The sequence below is a fragment of the Ranitomeya imitator genome, chromosome 2 (genome assembly GCF_032444005.1).
Source record: "Ranitomeya imitator isolate aRanImi1 chromosome 2, aRanImi1.pri, whole genome shotgun sequence".
Taxonomy (NCBI): domain Eukaryota; kingdom Metazoa; phylum Chordata; class Amphibia; order Anura; family Dendrobatidae; genus Ranitomeya; species Ranitomeya imitator.
In genome coordinates this window covers 774,864,380-774,881,051 of record NC_091283.1, presented here as the reverse complement: position 1 = coordinate 774,881,051, position 16,672 = coordinate 774,864,380, and the positions used below count along the sequence as shown (strand labels likewise).

Below are 16,672 nucleotides of genomic sequence, written 5' to 3'. Positions count from 1 at the left end.
GATCCCACTAACGATCTCGTTATGTGTGACAGCGACCAACGATCAGGCCCCTGCTGGGAGATTGTTGGGGAATGATCAGGACCATTTTTTTGGTCGCTGATCACCCGCTGTCATCGCTGGATCGGCGTGTGTGATGCCGATCCAGCGATGTGTTCACTTGTAACCAAGGTAAATATCGGGTTACTAAGTGCAGGGCCGCGCTTAGTAACCCGATATTTACCCTGGTTACCATTGTAAAAGTTTTTTTTTAAAAAAACAGTACATACTCACATTCTGATATCTGTCACGTCCCCGAGCGTCCACAGGGTTAAAACTGCTTTCGGCAGGAGCGCTGCTAATGCACGCGCTCCGGCCGAGAGCTTCCCTGCACTGACTGTCAGCGCCGGCCGTAAAGCAGAGCACACGCTATTACTGCCGGCGCTGACAGTCAGTGCAGGGAAGCTCTCGGCAGCAGTGCGTACATTAGCAGCACTCTTGCCGAAAGCAGTTTTAACCCTGTGGACGCCAGGGGACGTGACAGACATCAGAATGTGAGTATGTACTGTTTTTTTTTTTTTTTTTTTTTTTTTTTTAATTTTTACAATGGTATCCAGGGTAAATATCGGGTTACTAAGCGCGGCCCTGCACTTGATAACCTGATGTTTACCCTGGTTACCCGGGTGCTGCAGGGGGACTTCGGCATCGTTGAAGACAGTTTCAACCATGCCGAAGTCGTTCCCCTGATCGTTGGTCGCTGGAGAGAGCTGTCTGTGTGACAGCTCCCCAGCGACCACACAACGACTTACCAACGATCACAGCCAGGTCGTATCGCTGGTCGTGATCGTTGGTAAGTCGTTTAGTGTGACTAAAGCTTTAGGCAAAATGCTGGGTGAGCCCTCTCTCTTGGTTGAAAATCCGCTCCACACATGAGCACAGCAGGCAGATGTCAGCACATCTGTACACACAGGGGGGATTACAATTTTGGGAACTGGCCTGTGTCAAGGTTCGGAAGACTGTTTGCGACATCTGGAAGAATGATTTGTTTCAGAGAAGAAAAGGTGAGCACTACCATGAGCCCTGCATCATGCCCACATTAAACTATCCTGAGACCATTCATGTATGGGGCTTTTCTTCTCGCGTAGTGGGCTCGCTCACAATTTTTTTTTTTTTTTTAATCAGATAATTTTTATTAAACAGCAAGGATAGTACAAGTATATTACATTACTGTTTATATTAAACATCTATAGTTTTTTTTAGAACCTTTAACCCCAACCCAAACTCCAACCTCCCCCCTCCCTTCCAACCTTTAGAGACCTGTCGTGAGCCGCCACAATTTATAGCATCGTGCAAAAATGAAGATGGCGTTCCAATAACCCTCCCAGGGGACCCCAAGGCCCAAACGATCAAATAAAGCCCTTTAATTTGAGTCAGTCCATGGATTCCACAACCTGTGGTAGAGGTCCATCTTATTTCTCTTGAAATAAATGCTTTTCTCCAAAGCAAGAATATGGTCCACTTGTACCAGAAAGTCTCTTCTTCCGTGCAATAAATAATAATCTAGCAATAGCTATTTTGTACGTATTATCAGTTACAATCTCTTCCACATAACCTAGAATACACACCAAAGGATCTCGTGGTATAGTACAGTTATATATCAATTCGACTCCATTTAACATCACAATCCAAAAGGAGGATAGCCTGGGACATTGCCACATCATGTGGAGAATACCCGCCTCAGAATGCGAACACCTAGGGCATTCTGAATTGGGTCTCAGTCCAGCTTTGAATAACATTGCCGGAGTTCTATAGGCCCTATGAGTAACAAATAATTGTGACAACCTCCCAGGCTCACTCAGAGATCTTGGGTACATATTCCAATATTGAGTCCCATTGATCATTGTCAATCACCCCCAGTTCATTTTCCCATTTCACTCTGGCTCTGATAGGATGCCTATCTAGAAAAGAGTAAAGAAGATATTCGTATATTCCCGAAATCACCCCCTTCGTGCCACCACCCATAAGAATAAAGTCCAACAGAAGATCTACTTGCAGCACTATAGGTTCTCTTTTGCACTGTGCCAGAAATGCGTGGGAGATACGGCTATATTGATATAACTCAGAACTTGGCAATTGAAATCCTCCTGCAGTACCTCAAAATTCTTGATTTTACCCTGGTTCAGAAGTTGCCCCATCCGAGAAATACCTGCCTCTTTCCAAATATGAAATCCCGACATTTGTCTGAACTCTTCTAGATATCGATTATTCCAGATAGGTGAAAATCTAGTAAGAGCATTCACACCCCTAATATCTTTTACTTTATCCCAACCTTATGAATAAGTAATAGTACAAAATGTGGAACCCTTTGCCTGGAAATGTCCACCCTCCAGACCCTCACCCAGTACCTTCGGCCCAATCAGTGTCCTCAGATAACAGGGTATCCGCGCCCTCCCAGACTCCTCTCCCCATCCCCTAAAATGTTAACACGAACGCTAAGAAGTATAGCCAAGGATTAGGGAGTGCCAAACCACACTCCGTCTTGGGCCTTTGTAGGGTTTCTTGTTTAAATCTTGGGCTCTTTCCTCCCCAAATCAATTCACCAAACAAGGATCTAATCCCACGAAATCTATTCTGCGGTATCCAAATGGGAGAATTATGTAGCACATAAAGAAGTTGAGGCATCACTATCATTTTTATGAGATTCACCCTGCCAACTACCGACAGATGTAATTTTTTCCATGCCTGGATTTTAGTACGTATTCTCCGCAAAAGAGGCCCCAAATTCAGTTCTTCAAAGCAGGTCAAAGGGGGAGCAATCTGAATCCCCAAATATTTAAATTGATTAACTGCGCTCAACTTTGTAGAAGTATTACTACCTACACTACCTCCATTATCCCCATCTATCAACATCATATGAGATTTATCCCAATTAATCCTTATGCCTGAATACCCCCCAAATTCCTCAATTATAGCTTCCGCCGTGTACAGGGTCCCCTCCAAGAAAAGCAAAATGTGATCGGCGTACAAAGCTACTTTATCTTCTGCATCCCCGTACATAAAACCTCTCACCTCCTGAGAGCCTCTTATTTTGGCAGCGAGCGGCTCCACCGCCAGGGCAAAAAGCTGCGAGGACAGCTTCCCCCCCTCCCCCCCGTCTGGTGCCCCTGGACAAAGAAAAACTCTCCAAGAGGACATTAACAACTCTAATTTTTGCCACTGGAGAGGAGTACAGCAGCCGCACCCATGAGATTAATTTAGGCCCAAACACTAACCGTTCCAGCACCAACCACAAATAGTTCCAGTCCACACAATCAAAGGCCTTATGGGCATCCAAGGATACCACTGCTCTCTTGCCAGCATTGTCAGAGGGAATTTGCATATTTAAGTACAGCTTTCTCAGATTGATTGCCGTTGATTTATTGGGCATAAAGCCTGACTGGTCTGGGTGAACTAGTTTATCAATCACCCGGGTCAGCCTGTTTGCCATGGCCTTTGCCAAAATCTTTCTCTGCTATTAGAAGTGAAATTGGTCTATAAGACTCTGGCAGCTGTAAGTCCTTGTCGGCTTTAGGGATAACCACAACAATGGCCTCTCTCATTGACGAAGGCAGCTCCCCCCTCTCCAGCGATCGATTATACACCCCTTCCAGTTTAGTCAACAAAGTATCCTTTAAGATCTTATAGACCTCAGCTGGAATAGCATCCACCCCCGGAGCCCTGCCCCCAGCAACACCCGCCAAGGCCACCTTCTATTCTTCCTCACCAATCTGTTCGTCCAACCATTCACAATCCTCTCTGCTCAACCTAGGCAAATCAATCCCCTCCAAATACCTAATCGTTTCCTCTTTTCCTTTCTCTGCCCTAGAGGTATATAATTCACTGTAAAATTTCCTAAAAACTTCCAATATATGCTCCCTCTTGGGTGACCACAGTTCCCTCCTCAGTTTTTATTGAGTAGACATGTGAGCTACAACTGAGAGTAAATGCCCCACCTTTTCCCCTTCTGAGTAGAAAGTTTCGTTTTGAAATGCCCTCATCCTATCTGCTTTTCACATATATAGTTGATTGACCTCTACCTGAGCTGCCCTCATACGATTTTGAGACTCCTTTGTACATTGGGTACTCAATGCCACCTCCGCTGCCTTCAACTCCTCCAAGACGGCCTTATCCTGTAATCTAGTCTTGGTCTTATGTCTTGAGATGTCCCGAAATAAGATTCCTCTTAAATACGCCTTCATGGTATCCCATACTACATGGCTTTCTGCATTACCTTCGTTAATCATAAAAAAACTCCTCAATCTCTGCCCCCACCTTTTCCATGTCCAAGAGCTGTAACCAGGAGGGGTGAATTTTCCATCCCGCCCCCACCCCAAACCAGCCTGATCCACCAACTTCAGAGACACCTGTATTGGGCTATGATCTAATAAGATCCTGGGTCTGTATTCCACCGCATGTAGTTCATTCATCCCGTCATTCCCCAGGGCGACATCAATTCGGGACATAGAGCCATATGTAGTCGAATAACATGAATAGGAATATGTGTCGACATTACGTACCCGCCATAAGTCAATCCACCCTATTTCTCTGAGAGTTTCTAAAAGGAGTGTCATTACTATCTCTGCGCAGCAATGCATGGTTACTCTTATCCCAGTGGTCGTTGATTATATTTTTCACCTCTCCAACCACAAGGAGGGGAACCCCGTCCCAACCACTCATAAGTTCCAATATCTCCTGAATTTTCTTACCAGAGTATGGCGGGGGTATATATATAATGAAGCAATACAGATTAATCTATATATATTGACCTTCCTTATCAATTTTGGCCTCAATCTCTTCATGGCAGCCAATTACATTGCATCACACCTGCTGTTTGTTTGTTTTATCTGTTGGTCTATCTAGTGAATCATACTGTAGAGTTTTATGATGGGAGCCTTCAGATTTTTGTCAGCGGAGGATCGTGTGCGAGTTGTGGTGTTACAGGGTTATACTGGCCCCCAGATCGCAAGGAAGGCTGTAATCGGAGTACAGTCGTAAGAATTTTGCAGAAACATAAGAAGCTTGGAATCACCCAGGACAGGCCCAGATCTGGTCGGCCCAGGAAGTCATCTAAAAGGAAGGATAGAGTACTGATAAGAACATCCCTTGCCAATCGAAAGCTCACCTCTCCTCAGCTTTCAGGCAAGAAAAGTGCAATATGGAGGTAGCAACATCAACTGTTTGGAAGAGATATTTGGAAGCAGGATTGAGAGGGTGCAAGGCCCGAAAGAAGCCATTCATGACAGCCATACAAAGACAAAGGCGAAAACTGTGGGCATTGAAATAGTTAAAATGGAGGAAGGAGGAGTGGGAAAAAGTGCTATTTAGTGATGAAAGCACTTTTTGCATTTTAGGAAATGATGGCAAGTCTTATGTGAGAAGGTTCCCACATGAAGAGTACAAGCCAGAGTGTTTGAGCTCCTCTGTGAAACATCCCATGAAAGTAATGGTCTGGGGCTGTATGGCAGCCAATGGTGTTGGAAGGCTTCATATTGTGGAGGGTATGGTTAATGCAAAAAATACATAGACATCCTTAAAGGGAACCTGTCACCCCGTTTTTTGAGATTGAGCTATAAATACTGTTAAATAGGGCCTGCGCTGTGTGTTCCTATAGTGTATGTAGTGTACCCCGATTCCCCACCTATGCTGAGAAATAACTTCCCAAAGTCGCCGTTTTCGCCTGTCAATCAGGCTGGTCAGGTCGGGAGGGCGTGGTGACATCGCTGGTTCTTCCTCAGCTTTACGTTGGTGGCGTAGTGGTGAACAAGCAGCGCGCGATCTGCGCTGTAATCACTTGCATCGGTGGGGGCGGCCATCTTCCTGGGGCCGCGCGTGCGCAGATCGAGTGCTCTGCTGCACGGGGCTTCAGGAAAATGGCCGCGGGATACCGCGTGTGCGCATTAGAGATCGCGGCGGCCATTTTCCCAAAGCCGAGTTTGCATCTCGGCTTTGGGAAAATGGCTGCCGCGATCTCTAATGCGCACGCGCGGCATCCCGCGGCCATTTTCCTGAAGCCCCGTGCAGCAGAGCACTCGATCTGCGCACGCGCGGCCCCAGGAAGATGGCCGCCCCCACCGATGCAAGGGATTACAGCGCAGATCGCGCGCTGCTTGTTCACCACTACGCCACCAACGTAAAGCTGAGGAAGAACCAGCGATGTCACCACGCCCTCCCGACCTGACCAGCCTGATTGACAGGCGAAAACGGCGACTTTGGTAAGTTATTTCTCAGCATAGGTGGGGAATCGGCGTACACTACATACACTATAGGAACACACAGCGCAGGCCCTATTTAACAGTATTTATAGCTCAATCTCAAAAAACGGGGTGACAGGTTCCCTTTAATAAGAAAATGCTGCCTTCTGCTCAACACTCTGAATTAAATAAAAAATTAAATAAAAAATAATAAATCTTTAAAAAGTAAAATTTAAGTCTGTGTGAACTTGCATTGGAAGTTAATGAACTTAGAAACCTGTTCACCATTCTACACACTGTACTAGTGTAGGTATGGTTATGCTGTAAAAAAAAATTATCAAATGCGCATACCATAACAATTTATACACTTGGGACATACAAAAAGGAGTATGGCATACAATGAGCGATTACAAAAACATATACCGTATATACTCGAGTATAAGCCGACCCCCCTAATTTTGCCACAAAAAACTGGGAAAACTTATTGACTCGAGTATAAGCCTAGGGTGGAAATGCAGCATTTACCGGTGAATTTCAAAAATAAAAATAGATCATTATTTCCCCATAGCTGTGCCATACAGTGCTCTGCACCGTTCATATTTCCCCATAGCTGTGCCCCATATACAGTGCTCTGCACCGTTCATTGTGCCCCATAGATGTGCCATATACGGTGCTCTGCACCGTTCACTGTGCCCCATAGATGTGCCATATACGGTGCTCTGCACCGTTCATTGTGCCCCATAGATGTGCCATATACAGTGCTCTGCACCGTTCATTGTGCCCCCTAGATGTGCCATATACGGTGCCCTGCACCGTTCACTGTGCCCCATAGATGTGCCATATGCGGTGCTCTGCACCGTTCACTGTGCCCCATAGATGTGCCATATACGGTGCTCTGCACCGTTCATTGTGCCCCATAGATGTGCCATATACGGTGCTCTGCACCGTTCATATTTCCCCATAGATGTGCCATATACGGTGCCCTGCACCGTTCATTGTGCCCCATAGATGTGCCATATACGGTGCTCTGCACCGTTCATTGTGCCCCATAGATGTGCCATATACGGTGCTCTGCACCGTTCATTGTGCCCCATAGATGTGCCATATACAGTGCTCTGCACCGTTCATTGTGCCCCATAGATGTGCCATATACGGTGCTCTGCACCGTTCATTGTGCCCCATAGCTGTGCCATATACGGTGCTCTGCACCGTTCACTGTGCCCCATAATGTGCCATATACGGTGCTCTGCACCGTTCACTGTGCCCCATAGATGTGCCATATACGGTGCTCTGCACCGTTCACTGTGCCCCATAGTTGTGCCATATACGGTGCTCTGCACCGTTCACTGTGCCCCATAGTTGTGCCATATACGGTGCTCTGCACCGTTCACTGTGCCCCATAGTTGTGCCATATACGGTGCTCTGCACCGTTCACTGTGCCCCATAGATGTGCCATATACGGTGCTCTGCACCGTTCACTGTGCCCCATAGTTGTGCCATATACGGTGCTCTGCACCGTTCACTGTGCCCCATAGATGCTCCACATAAATCTCTGCCGCCGCTGCTGCTGCAATAAAAAAAAAAAAACACATACTCACCTCCCTTGATTGCAGCTCCCGGCGTCTCGTTCCGGCGCCTCCATCTTCCCGGCGTCTCTGCTCTGACTGATCAGGCAGAGGGCGCCGCGCACACTATATGAGTCATCGCGCCCTCTGACCTGAACAGTCAGAGCGCAGACGCCGGGAAGATGGAGGCGCCGGCCGGGAAGATGGAGCGACGCCCGGCGGCTGGAACGCGGACAGGTGAATATGCTATACTTACCTAGTCCTGGCGATCCTCGCGCTGTCCCTCTGCCTGGTCTTCGGTGCCGCAGCTTCTTTCTCTATCAGCGGTCACCGGCACCGCTGATTAGAGGAATGAATAGGCGGCTCCGCCCCTATGGGAGGTGGAGCCGCTTATTCATTTCTGTAATGAGCGGTCCCACGTGACTGCTGAAGAGGGGAAGAAGCTGCAGCACAGAAGACCGTGGGACGGCAGGGACAGCGCGAGGATCGCTGGGACTAGGTAAGTATGCCTCAGCGCCCTCTCCCCCTCACCCGCCGACCCTGCCACCCACCTTGTCTCGAGTATAAGCCGAGAGGGGCACTTTCAGCCCAAAATTTTGGGCTGAAAATCTCGGCTTATACTCGAGTATATACGGTATGTTCCACCAGTTTCACTGTAGAGATGCAGAAGTATGAAACATATAGTTTTCTTCACGCCTATGCAGGACTTTTGACCACCATTGTACATATTAAAAAATCTGCGTAGAATTTTGTTAGACCTGTTTAGAAATGTGGACATTCACTGAAGGACATCTTGCTTTGCCAGACATGTCCATTTCCTTCAATGCTTGTATTGCTGTCTAACCATTCTGGAGCATCTTTTTCAGCTGTGTTGTCCTGCTCCTGGATTTATGAATTATTTTAAGTTGTTGTTACCATTCCTCTTGTCAGAGGCATGTCCCTGCTGTCTGGCAATGAAACGCCCTCAACTGGTCTAAATCAGTTCATACATTTCTCTGATCATTATCAGGGGAATTATACACCAAAAATGCAAGTTTTTACTAAATAATAATAATTATTTATATAGCGCCAACATATTCCGCAGCGCTTTACAGTTTCAAACATAAACAGTAACAATGTTAACAATACAATAATTAAAGCGAAATAAGATGACCCTGCTCATGAGAGCTTACAATCTACAATGAGGTGGGGGAAATACAAAGCACAGGTGTGTATTTACAATGATGTATTTACAATGATGGTCCAGCCATCTTCAGGGGGTGCGGGATTTAAAAAAAAAAAAAAAGAAAATTGGCTGCTTTATTAATGGGTAAATTAAATCTCTGTACATGACATTCACATATAGCAGTGTAGCAATAAGCTGTACCACAAAATAAAAGCAGTAAGGCTATGTGCACACGTCAGGATTTTATGCGGAAATTTCCGGAGCAAAACCGGAGATTTTCCGCATAAAATCCGCACGCATTTTTCTCACGGTTTATGCTCGGTTTTGTCGCTTTTTTTTTTTTTTGTGCGGATTTTTTGCGTTTTTCCCCGGAGCTTCCCAATTCAATAACATAGTGGGAAATCTGCCAAAAATCCGCAAAATTAATGAACATGCTGCATATTTTCCGCATGTGTCTTTTTTTGCAGAAAAATCCGCAACGTGCACACAAATTGCGGAATGCATTGGAAATCATGGGATGCATAATGTATGCGTTTTTATGCGTTTTTGCTGTGGAATACCGCCGAAAAAACGCAAAAAATCCGCAAATCCGGAGTGTGTGCACATACCCTAAATGTGCGGTTGTCCTAATGTCTCGTCCTCTTGAAGATGTGTATAACCTCTTAGTGACCACCAATACATCTTTTTTTTTACTAACCTGCGATATAAGACACTAGCATTCCTTGATGGGTGACAATCTAGCAGCTCTGAACTATACCCTATACCTGACAACTTGCTGCATCTGTCACTCATGGCCGTTTAACCCCTTAGATGCTGCTGTCAATAGTGATTACAGCATCTAAATGGTTTATAGTGTGGGGGCTTTACTCTTTTTAACCCTATTGGCACTCTGAGATCATGGTTGTGTGGTCCAGATGTTTGTCATGGCCAAATAATGGCGTTGGTGTCTGCCGGCTACAGTGACCTGCATTTCAGCTACATAGCAGTGATCTGATGATCGCTGCTATGTAGCAGAGCCGATCAGGCCATGCCAGCTTGTAGCCTCCCATAGAGGCTATTGAAGCATGGCAAAAGTGAAAAAAAACAAAAACTGAAATGAATAAAAAAAAAAGTTTAAATCACCCCCCTTTCGCCCCATTCGAAATAAAACAATAACAATAAAATCAAATATACACATATTTGGTATTGCCGCATTCAGAATCGCTCGATCTGTCAATAAAAAAAGAATTAACCTGATTGCTAAACTGCGTAGCGAGAAAATTCAAAAAGCCAAAATTACGTTTTTTTTGGTTGCCGTGACATTGCATTAAAAAATAAGCCCTCACCCGGCCCCAGATCACAAAAAACAGACGCTACGGGTATTGGAAAATGGCACAATTTTATTTTTTTTTTTTGTACCAAAGTTTGGAATTTTTTTTCACCACTTAGATAAAAAATAACCTATACATGTTTGGTGTCTATGAACTTCTAATGACCTGGAGAATCATAATATCAGGACAGTTTTAGCATTTAGTGAACCTAGCAAAAAAGCCAAACAAAAAACACGCATGGGATTGCACTTTTTTTTTTTTGCAATTTCACCGCACTTGGAATTTTTTTCCCCATTTTCTAGCACACGTCATGGTAAAAAGTACAACTCGTCCCGCAAAAAATAAGCCCTCACATGGCCATATTGACGGAAAAATAAAAAAGTTATGGCTCTGGGAAGGAGGGGAGCGAAAAATGAACACGGAAAATCCCAAGGTCATAAAGGGGTTAAAGGGAAAAATTACTGCTGCATTGTTAAACCATTTTACAAATGGTGCTGATATAAAGCAGACATGAGGGAAATGTTGTTTATTAATGTTTTTTTGTGGTGTGACTGCAGGATTAAAGATAGAATCATTCAAAGTTTGAAAATAGCACATTATTTAACATTTGCCACTTTTTTTATATTTATATAAAGAATCGCAAAACTTATGAACCTAACTTTACCATTATCATAAAGTATAATGTGTCACAAAAAACTATTTCAAAATCAATGGGATATGTTGAAGCGTTCCAGAGTTAATGCTACATAAAGTGTCATTGGTCAGATGTAAAAAAAAAAAAAAAAAAAAAAAAAAAATGGCCCGGTCACTAAGGGGTTAGTATCATGGTGCTTATTTATTATGTATTTCCTGCTGCTTACAGTAGTATTTTTATTCTTTTCAAGGTTTTTGGACTCCAAACATAAAAACCATTACAAGATCTACAATCTGTAAGTATGTTTTGGTGTTGCCTCCTTTTTTCTAAACCCCACTATTGGTAAAAGTGTCGGCCTTTCACTTTCTGTAGGCCGAGTGGATGGGTATTGTTTTACAAACTTGCATGCCTGAAACAATTAGTTGGAGGGGCCTAATGGAGATTTGTGTCGCGGTGGTGGAGTGATGAGGTTAGATGGAATTTTGGCAGCCGTTCATGTTACATGATCTACTTTTAAATGACTTGGGTGTTTGCCCACTCCATGGCCTGTGACCACGTGTTGAATTGGGAATAAAATATATAGACAGCACATTTCAGCTTGTAGACTTGTGAAGCTTTATATGATCTCTCGATTTGGTATATCCATTTAATGAAGGATATTTGTCACCTGGTTCGTGCTGAGGGCAGCATAATGTAAGAACAGATCATTATTCCAGTGCAGAATTTTTTTTGTTGTTAATTAATGCAAGTCTGAGAGCCTCGTTCTCTGTCTCGCTTGAATTGAGAAAGTGACTTCTGGCCATTAGTGTTGTGAGCTGGTTGGTCACATGATCCAGTAGAGGATCAGAGCATTTTATTATTATTATTATTATTATTATACATTTTTATAGCGCCATTTATTCCATGGCGCTTTACATGTGAATACGGGGCAAATATAGACAAATACATTAAACATGAGCAGATAACAAGGCACACGAGTACATAAGGAGGGAGGACCCTGCCCGCGAGAGCATTAATGCTTACATTAAACATACATTACTGATAGGCTAACATGGTGAAATAACAAAACACTGCAATGGTGCTTTTCATTTGTTTATAATGTATTCTAGCTTTTCGTGTATGAGGAGTGCAAGGATTTACAATTACAGGTTTGCTTTCTGTACATCCTCTTTAACTGTGCCTCCTCTTGAGGTGTTCCAAGACATTATCTAACAATGGGCAGACATGTCGTTCATAGTCCATTTTCCAGAGCCGTCAGTCTGGAGTGTATTGGCCTGTGAAGGAGACAAGCCAATAATGACATCACAAGGCTTTTGCACTCAGAGCCGTCCAAGATCAATGACTGAGGTCTTAATTGCATATCTCTTTAAATAATGCAGAATAATGTGCTGGACAAGAGCGCGCCTCAAATAGGAATTGGAAATAATTAGACCTTCTTCTTTTGTTACCAACTAGATTAAGTTTGCTCGACCGGCTGACATTCATTGGTGAGGCTGAGCCTTATGTCATTTTGCTCTATTGGTATTAATATAGATGGGCTCTGCGTGGTGCTGTGAACGGACATGGTCCATTGTCACTGTTCCTGGAGCTAACCTCTCTCTGCTTCACTTGTAGATGTGCTGAAAGACATTATGATACCAACAAATTTAGCTGCAGAGGTAAGTCACAGTACATAGGTCATGTTCTGAGAATAAGATCACAACCAGAAAGATCATTCAGTGCTTTTTTATTTTCTTTCCTGCTGAAACAGTTTCTTGTACAATCTCTGTATGCAAAGTTCACATCTTGTCTGTGTGGTAAAGATTTATACACCGCATTACTCCATCCAGTAAAAACTGATTTTGGCGTTCAGATCCTGCTGCGGTTTCGTTGCAGATTTTAGGCTGTGTGCACACGTTCCGGATTTTTTTTTGCTTTTTTTTCGCTATAAGGCTATGTGCACACGTTCAGGAATTCATGCAGAAAATTCCTGTGAAAGTCCGGACATTTCTGCCAGATTTCCGCATGAAATCCGCATGCGTTTTTTTGCGTGGTTTTGACGTGGTTTTTGCGCATTTTTTGCGCGTTTTTTCCCGGACATTTCCCAATGCATTAGACAGTGGGAAAACCACGAAAAAAACGCAAAATTAATGAGCAGGTTCATTATTTTTCCGCAATGCGTTTTTCATGCGGAAAAACGCACATCATGTGCACCGAAGTTGCGGATTTCATTAAAAATGATAGGATGCTTAATGTATGCAGATTATTTGCGGTTTTATAGCGCAAAAACACTAAAAAACAGCAAATAATCTGCAACGTGTGCACATAGCCTAAAAGCGCATAAGAAACGCATCCATATGCATCCAATCATTTAGAATGCATTCCGCAATTTTTGTGCATATGTTGCCATTTTTTCCTTGAAAAAAAAACGCATTGTGGTAAAAAACGCAGCATGTTCATTAATTTTGCTGATTTCCCACTATATTATTGCATTGGGAACCTCAAGAAAAAGCCGTAAAAAAAAAAAAACACAGAAAATGTCCGGTTTTGTTCAGGAAATTTCTGCAAGAAATCCTGACGTGTGCACATAGCCATATACTTTACAATTGCGAAGTATGAAATCTGCAGAAAGAATTGATAAGCTGTAGGTCCAATGCCATGCATTTATCTGTGTATGCTGCAAGATCAGGAGTTCAGCTGCATGATACCCAGCAGATACTGGCAGGGTTAAGGTACCTTCACACATAACGATATTGTTAACGATAAAATCGTTGCTTTTTGTGACGTAGCAACGATATCGTTAATGAAATCGTTATGTGTGACAGCGACCAACGATCAGGCCCCTGCTGGGAGATCGTTGGTCGCTGAATAAAGTCCAGAACTTTATTTCGTCGCTGGACTCCTGCTGACATCGCTGGATCGGCGTGTGACACCGATCCAGCGATGTCTTCACTGGTAACCAGGGTAAACATCGGGTAACTAAGCGCAGGGCCGCGCTTAGTAACCCGATGTTTACCCTGGTTACCATCCTAAAAGTAAAAAAACACACTACATACTTACCTACCGCTGTCTGTCCCCGGCGCTGTGCTCTGCACTCCTCCTGTACTGGCTGTGAGCGTCGGTGAGCCGGAAAGCAGAGCGGTGTCGTCACCGCTCTGCTTTCCGGCCGCTGTGCTCACAGCCAGTACAGGAGGAGTGCAGAGCACAGCGCTGGAGGACAGACGGCTGTAGGTAAGTATGTAGTGTTTGTTTGTTTTTTTACTTTTAGGATGGTAACCAGGGTAAACATCGGGTTACTAAGCGTGGCCCTGCACTTAGTTACCCGATGTTTACCCTGGTTACCGGCATCGTTGGTCGCTGGAGAGCTGTCTGTGTGACAGCTCTCCAGCGACCAAACAGCGCCGCTGCAGCGATCCGGATCGTTGTCGGTATCGCTGCAGCGTCGCTTAATGTGAAGGGGCCTTTACTCTGACAGCAGCTGTGCTCTGCTGTTAACCCCTTAACTGTTGCAGTGAATTCTATTCACTTATCTGATGACTGCCACTCTGCATCGCAATTGCTGGTGCTGATGGGCTGTCATGGCTACCGAGGGCCTGCTGAAGACCCTTGTGCATGCCATGTCAGAGCCCCATCCAATGATCACCAGACTGTGGCTGGACTTCATAAGACGGTAATTCTTTTGTACGTACTGTAATACTGTAGTATTATACTAAATAAAACAAGCGATCTGACAGTCACAAGTTAAAGTCCCCTAAGGGGACCAAAAATGAAATTAAGAGATGTTTTTAGAAACTTGAACCACCCATCCCCACTTTTAAAAATAAAGAAATTGAAGAAATAAACTTACTTGGCATCACTATCTGTAGAAGTCCAAACTATCAAAATATAAAATGAACTCGTACGGTAAAAGCCATAAGGCCAGAATTTAATTTTTATTAATCACCACCATTGCTCCCCAAATAAAATGCAATAAGTGTTCAGAACATTGCATTTATTCCAAAAATGGTATCAATAAAAGTTGTATATAGAAATTTCTTATTTACTTCTCACTAAGTGAATAAACTTTGCAAGTTTGGTATCGCTGTAATCACACTCACCTGTAAAATGTCGCCACAGGTCACTTTTATGTCATCTGTCGAGCACTTAATTTGGGAAATCAGTGGAGGTCTAATGTCTGTCATCACTTGTGACCTCCTTTTTCTTATGTCACAAAGCAAACTGAAAGTCTTATTTGCCTCGTTTTTCTTCTTTCGATCTTCAGTGTAAACTGAGGATATATTTGTCATTTGCCAAGCAAAAGATTACAGAGCCTCATACGGGTTTTTTTCTTTGCAGTTGCACAATATCCTTTTGAAGACCACAATCCACCACAGTTAGAACTAATCAAACCTTTTTGTGAAGATCTCGACGAATGGCTAAGTGAAAACGACAATGTAGCAGCGATCCACTGTAAAGCTGGCAAAGGACGTACAGGGGTAATGATTTGTGCATATTTGCTACATCGAGGCAAGTTTCTAAAGGCACAAGAAGCGTTAGATTTTTATGGAGAAGTGCGGACCCGAGACAAGAAGGTACGTGGAATCATGAAGGTCATGTCTTGGAGAAAAAAAAATTAAAATCCTATGTTAATTTTAATTCTGTCAAACTATTATTTTATTTAAAGCAAATAGGCCGCGCACACAGGAACTAAAAGCGCATTTCGTGCATTAACCCTACTTGTAAAAACTGAGAATGCGCTTCTCAAATGTGTTACCACTGTCCTTTTTTGTGTTTAGGGTGTGACAATTCCCAGCCAAAGGCGTTATGTCTATTACTACAGCTACTTGTTAAAAAATAATTTGGATTACCGACCAGTGGCACTTCTGTTTCACAAGATGATGTTTGAAACTATTCCAATGTTCAGCGGAGGAACTTGCAGTAAGTATGACCTGTCCATCTTGTTTTTTATTCTCCCTGCTATTGCCTGTTTCTGGTAATGGACATTCTTGTAATATTTCCGGCAATGTTAGTGGCAGAGGTTCCTTACAGGAACTGCCTGCTTGTTTGGTCTACCATAGGAATACTGGGCGGAAGCAAATTTGACTTTGACATTCGTCATCCAGTGCTGAAAGAACGTTTTGTCTCTGTTTACGCCCTGCCTTTGGCGTATATGCTGGAAAAATCATCCAGCCAAGTGTATCCATTGGCCTTATATTGGATGAACAGAGCAATGAGGAATTTGCATGTGGCTTATGTATGGCCAGTATACATTGATACATCTGGAGTGCACTTGCTTTCAGGTTTCCCTATGACGGTCTGGTAGAAGGTGTAGAGTGCTATATAGTTGTCTGCAGTGGGAGCCTATGGGAGACTTATCCCTGTGTATGCATGTACAGTGGCAGACGCCACAACCTTTCATGAGACATGTGCGTCAGTCAAATAAAAACTCAAAATGTGAAGTAAACCAAACTCCATATGGATCTCCCAATTTCTTATTAGTTTTAGTGTAATCCTAAGGCTATGTATACACGTCCGGAATTGCCGCAGCAATTCCGCAACTGTGCCACAGGTAAAACACATGCGGAATTGGCATGAGTTTCCCGCTAAACACTAGCATTTTACAATCGTAATTAGCTTGCAGAATGCTAGCGTTTTCCAAGCAATCTGTAGCATCGCTTGGAAAACTGACAGGTTGGTCACACTTGTCAACAATAGTATTTGATAAGTGTGACCAACTTTTTACTATTGATGCTGCATATGCAGCATCAATAGTAAAAAGATCTAATGTTAAAAATAATTGAAAAAAAAAATCGTGATATTCTCACCTTCCGGCG

At 43.6% G+C, this 16,672-nt stretch overlaps 1 protein-coding gene across 1 annotated transcript in view; it reads left to right on the top strand.

Moving 5' to 3' along the window:
* PTEN (phosphatase and tensin homolog) overlaps positions 1–16,672 on the top strand; it is an 80,138-nt gene that overhangs the window by 41,509 nt on the left and 21,957 nt on the right. The window contains exons 3-6 of the mRNA XM_069753520.1: positions 11,131–11,175; positions 12,495–12,538; positions 15,195–15,430; positions 15,635–15,776. Of these exons, the coding sequence (XP_069609621.1) occupies positions 11,131–11,175; positions 12,495–12,538; positions 15,195–15,430; positions 15,635–15,776 (467 nt within the window). The remainder of the gene's footprint in view (positions 1–11,130; positions 11,176–12,494; positions 12,539–15,194; positions 15,431–15,634; positions 15,777–16,672) is intronic.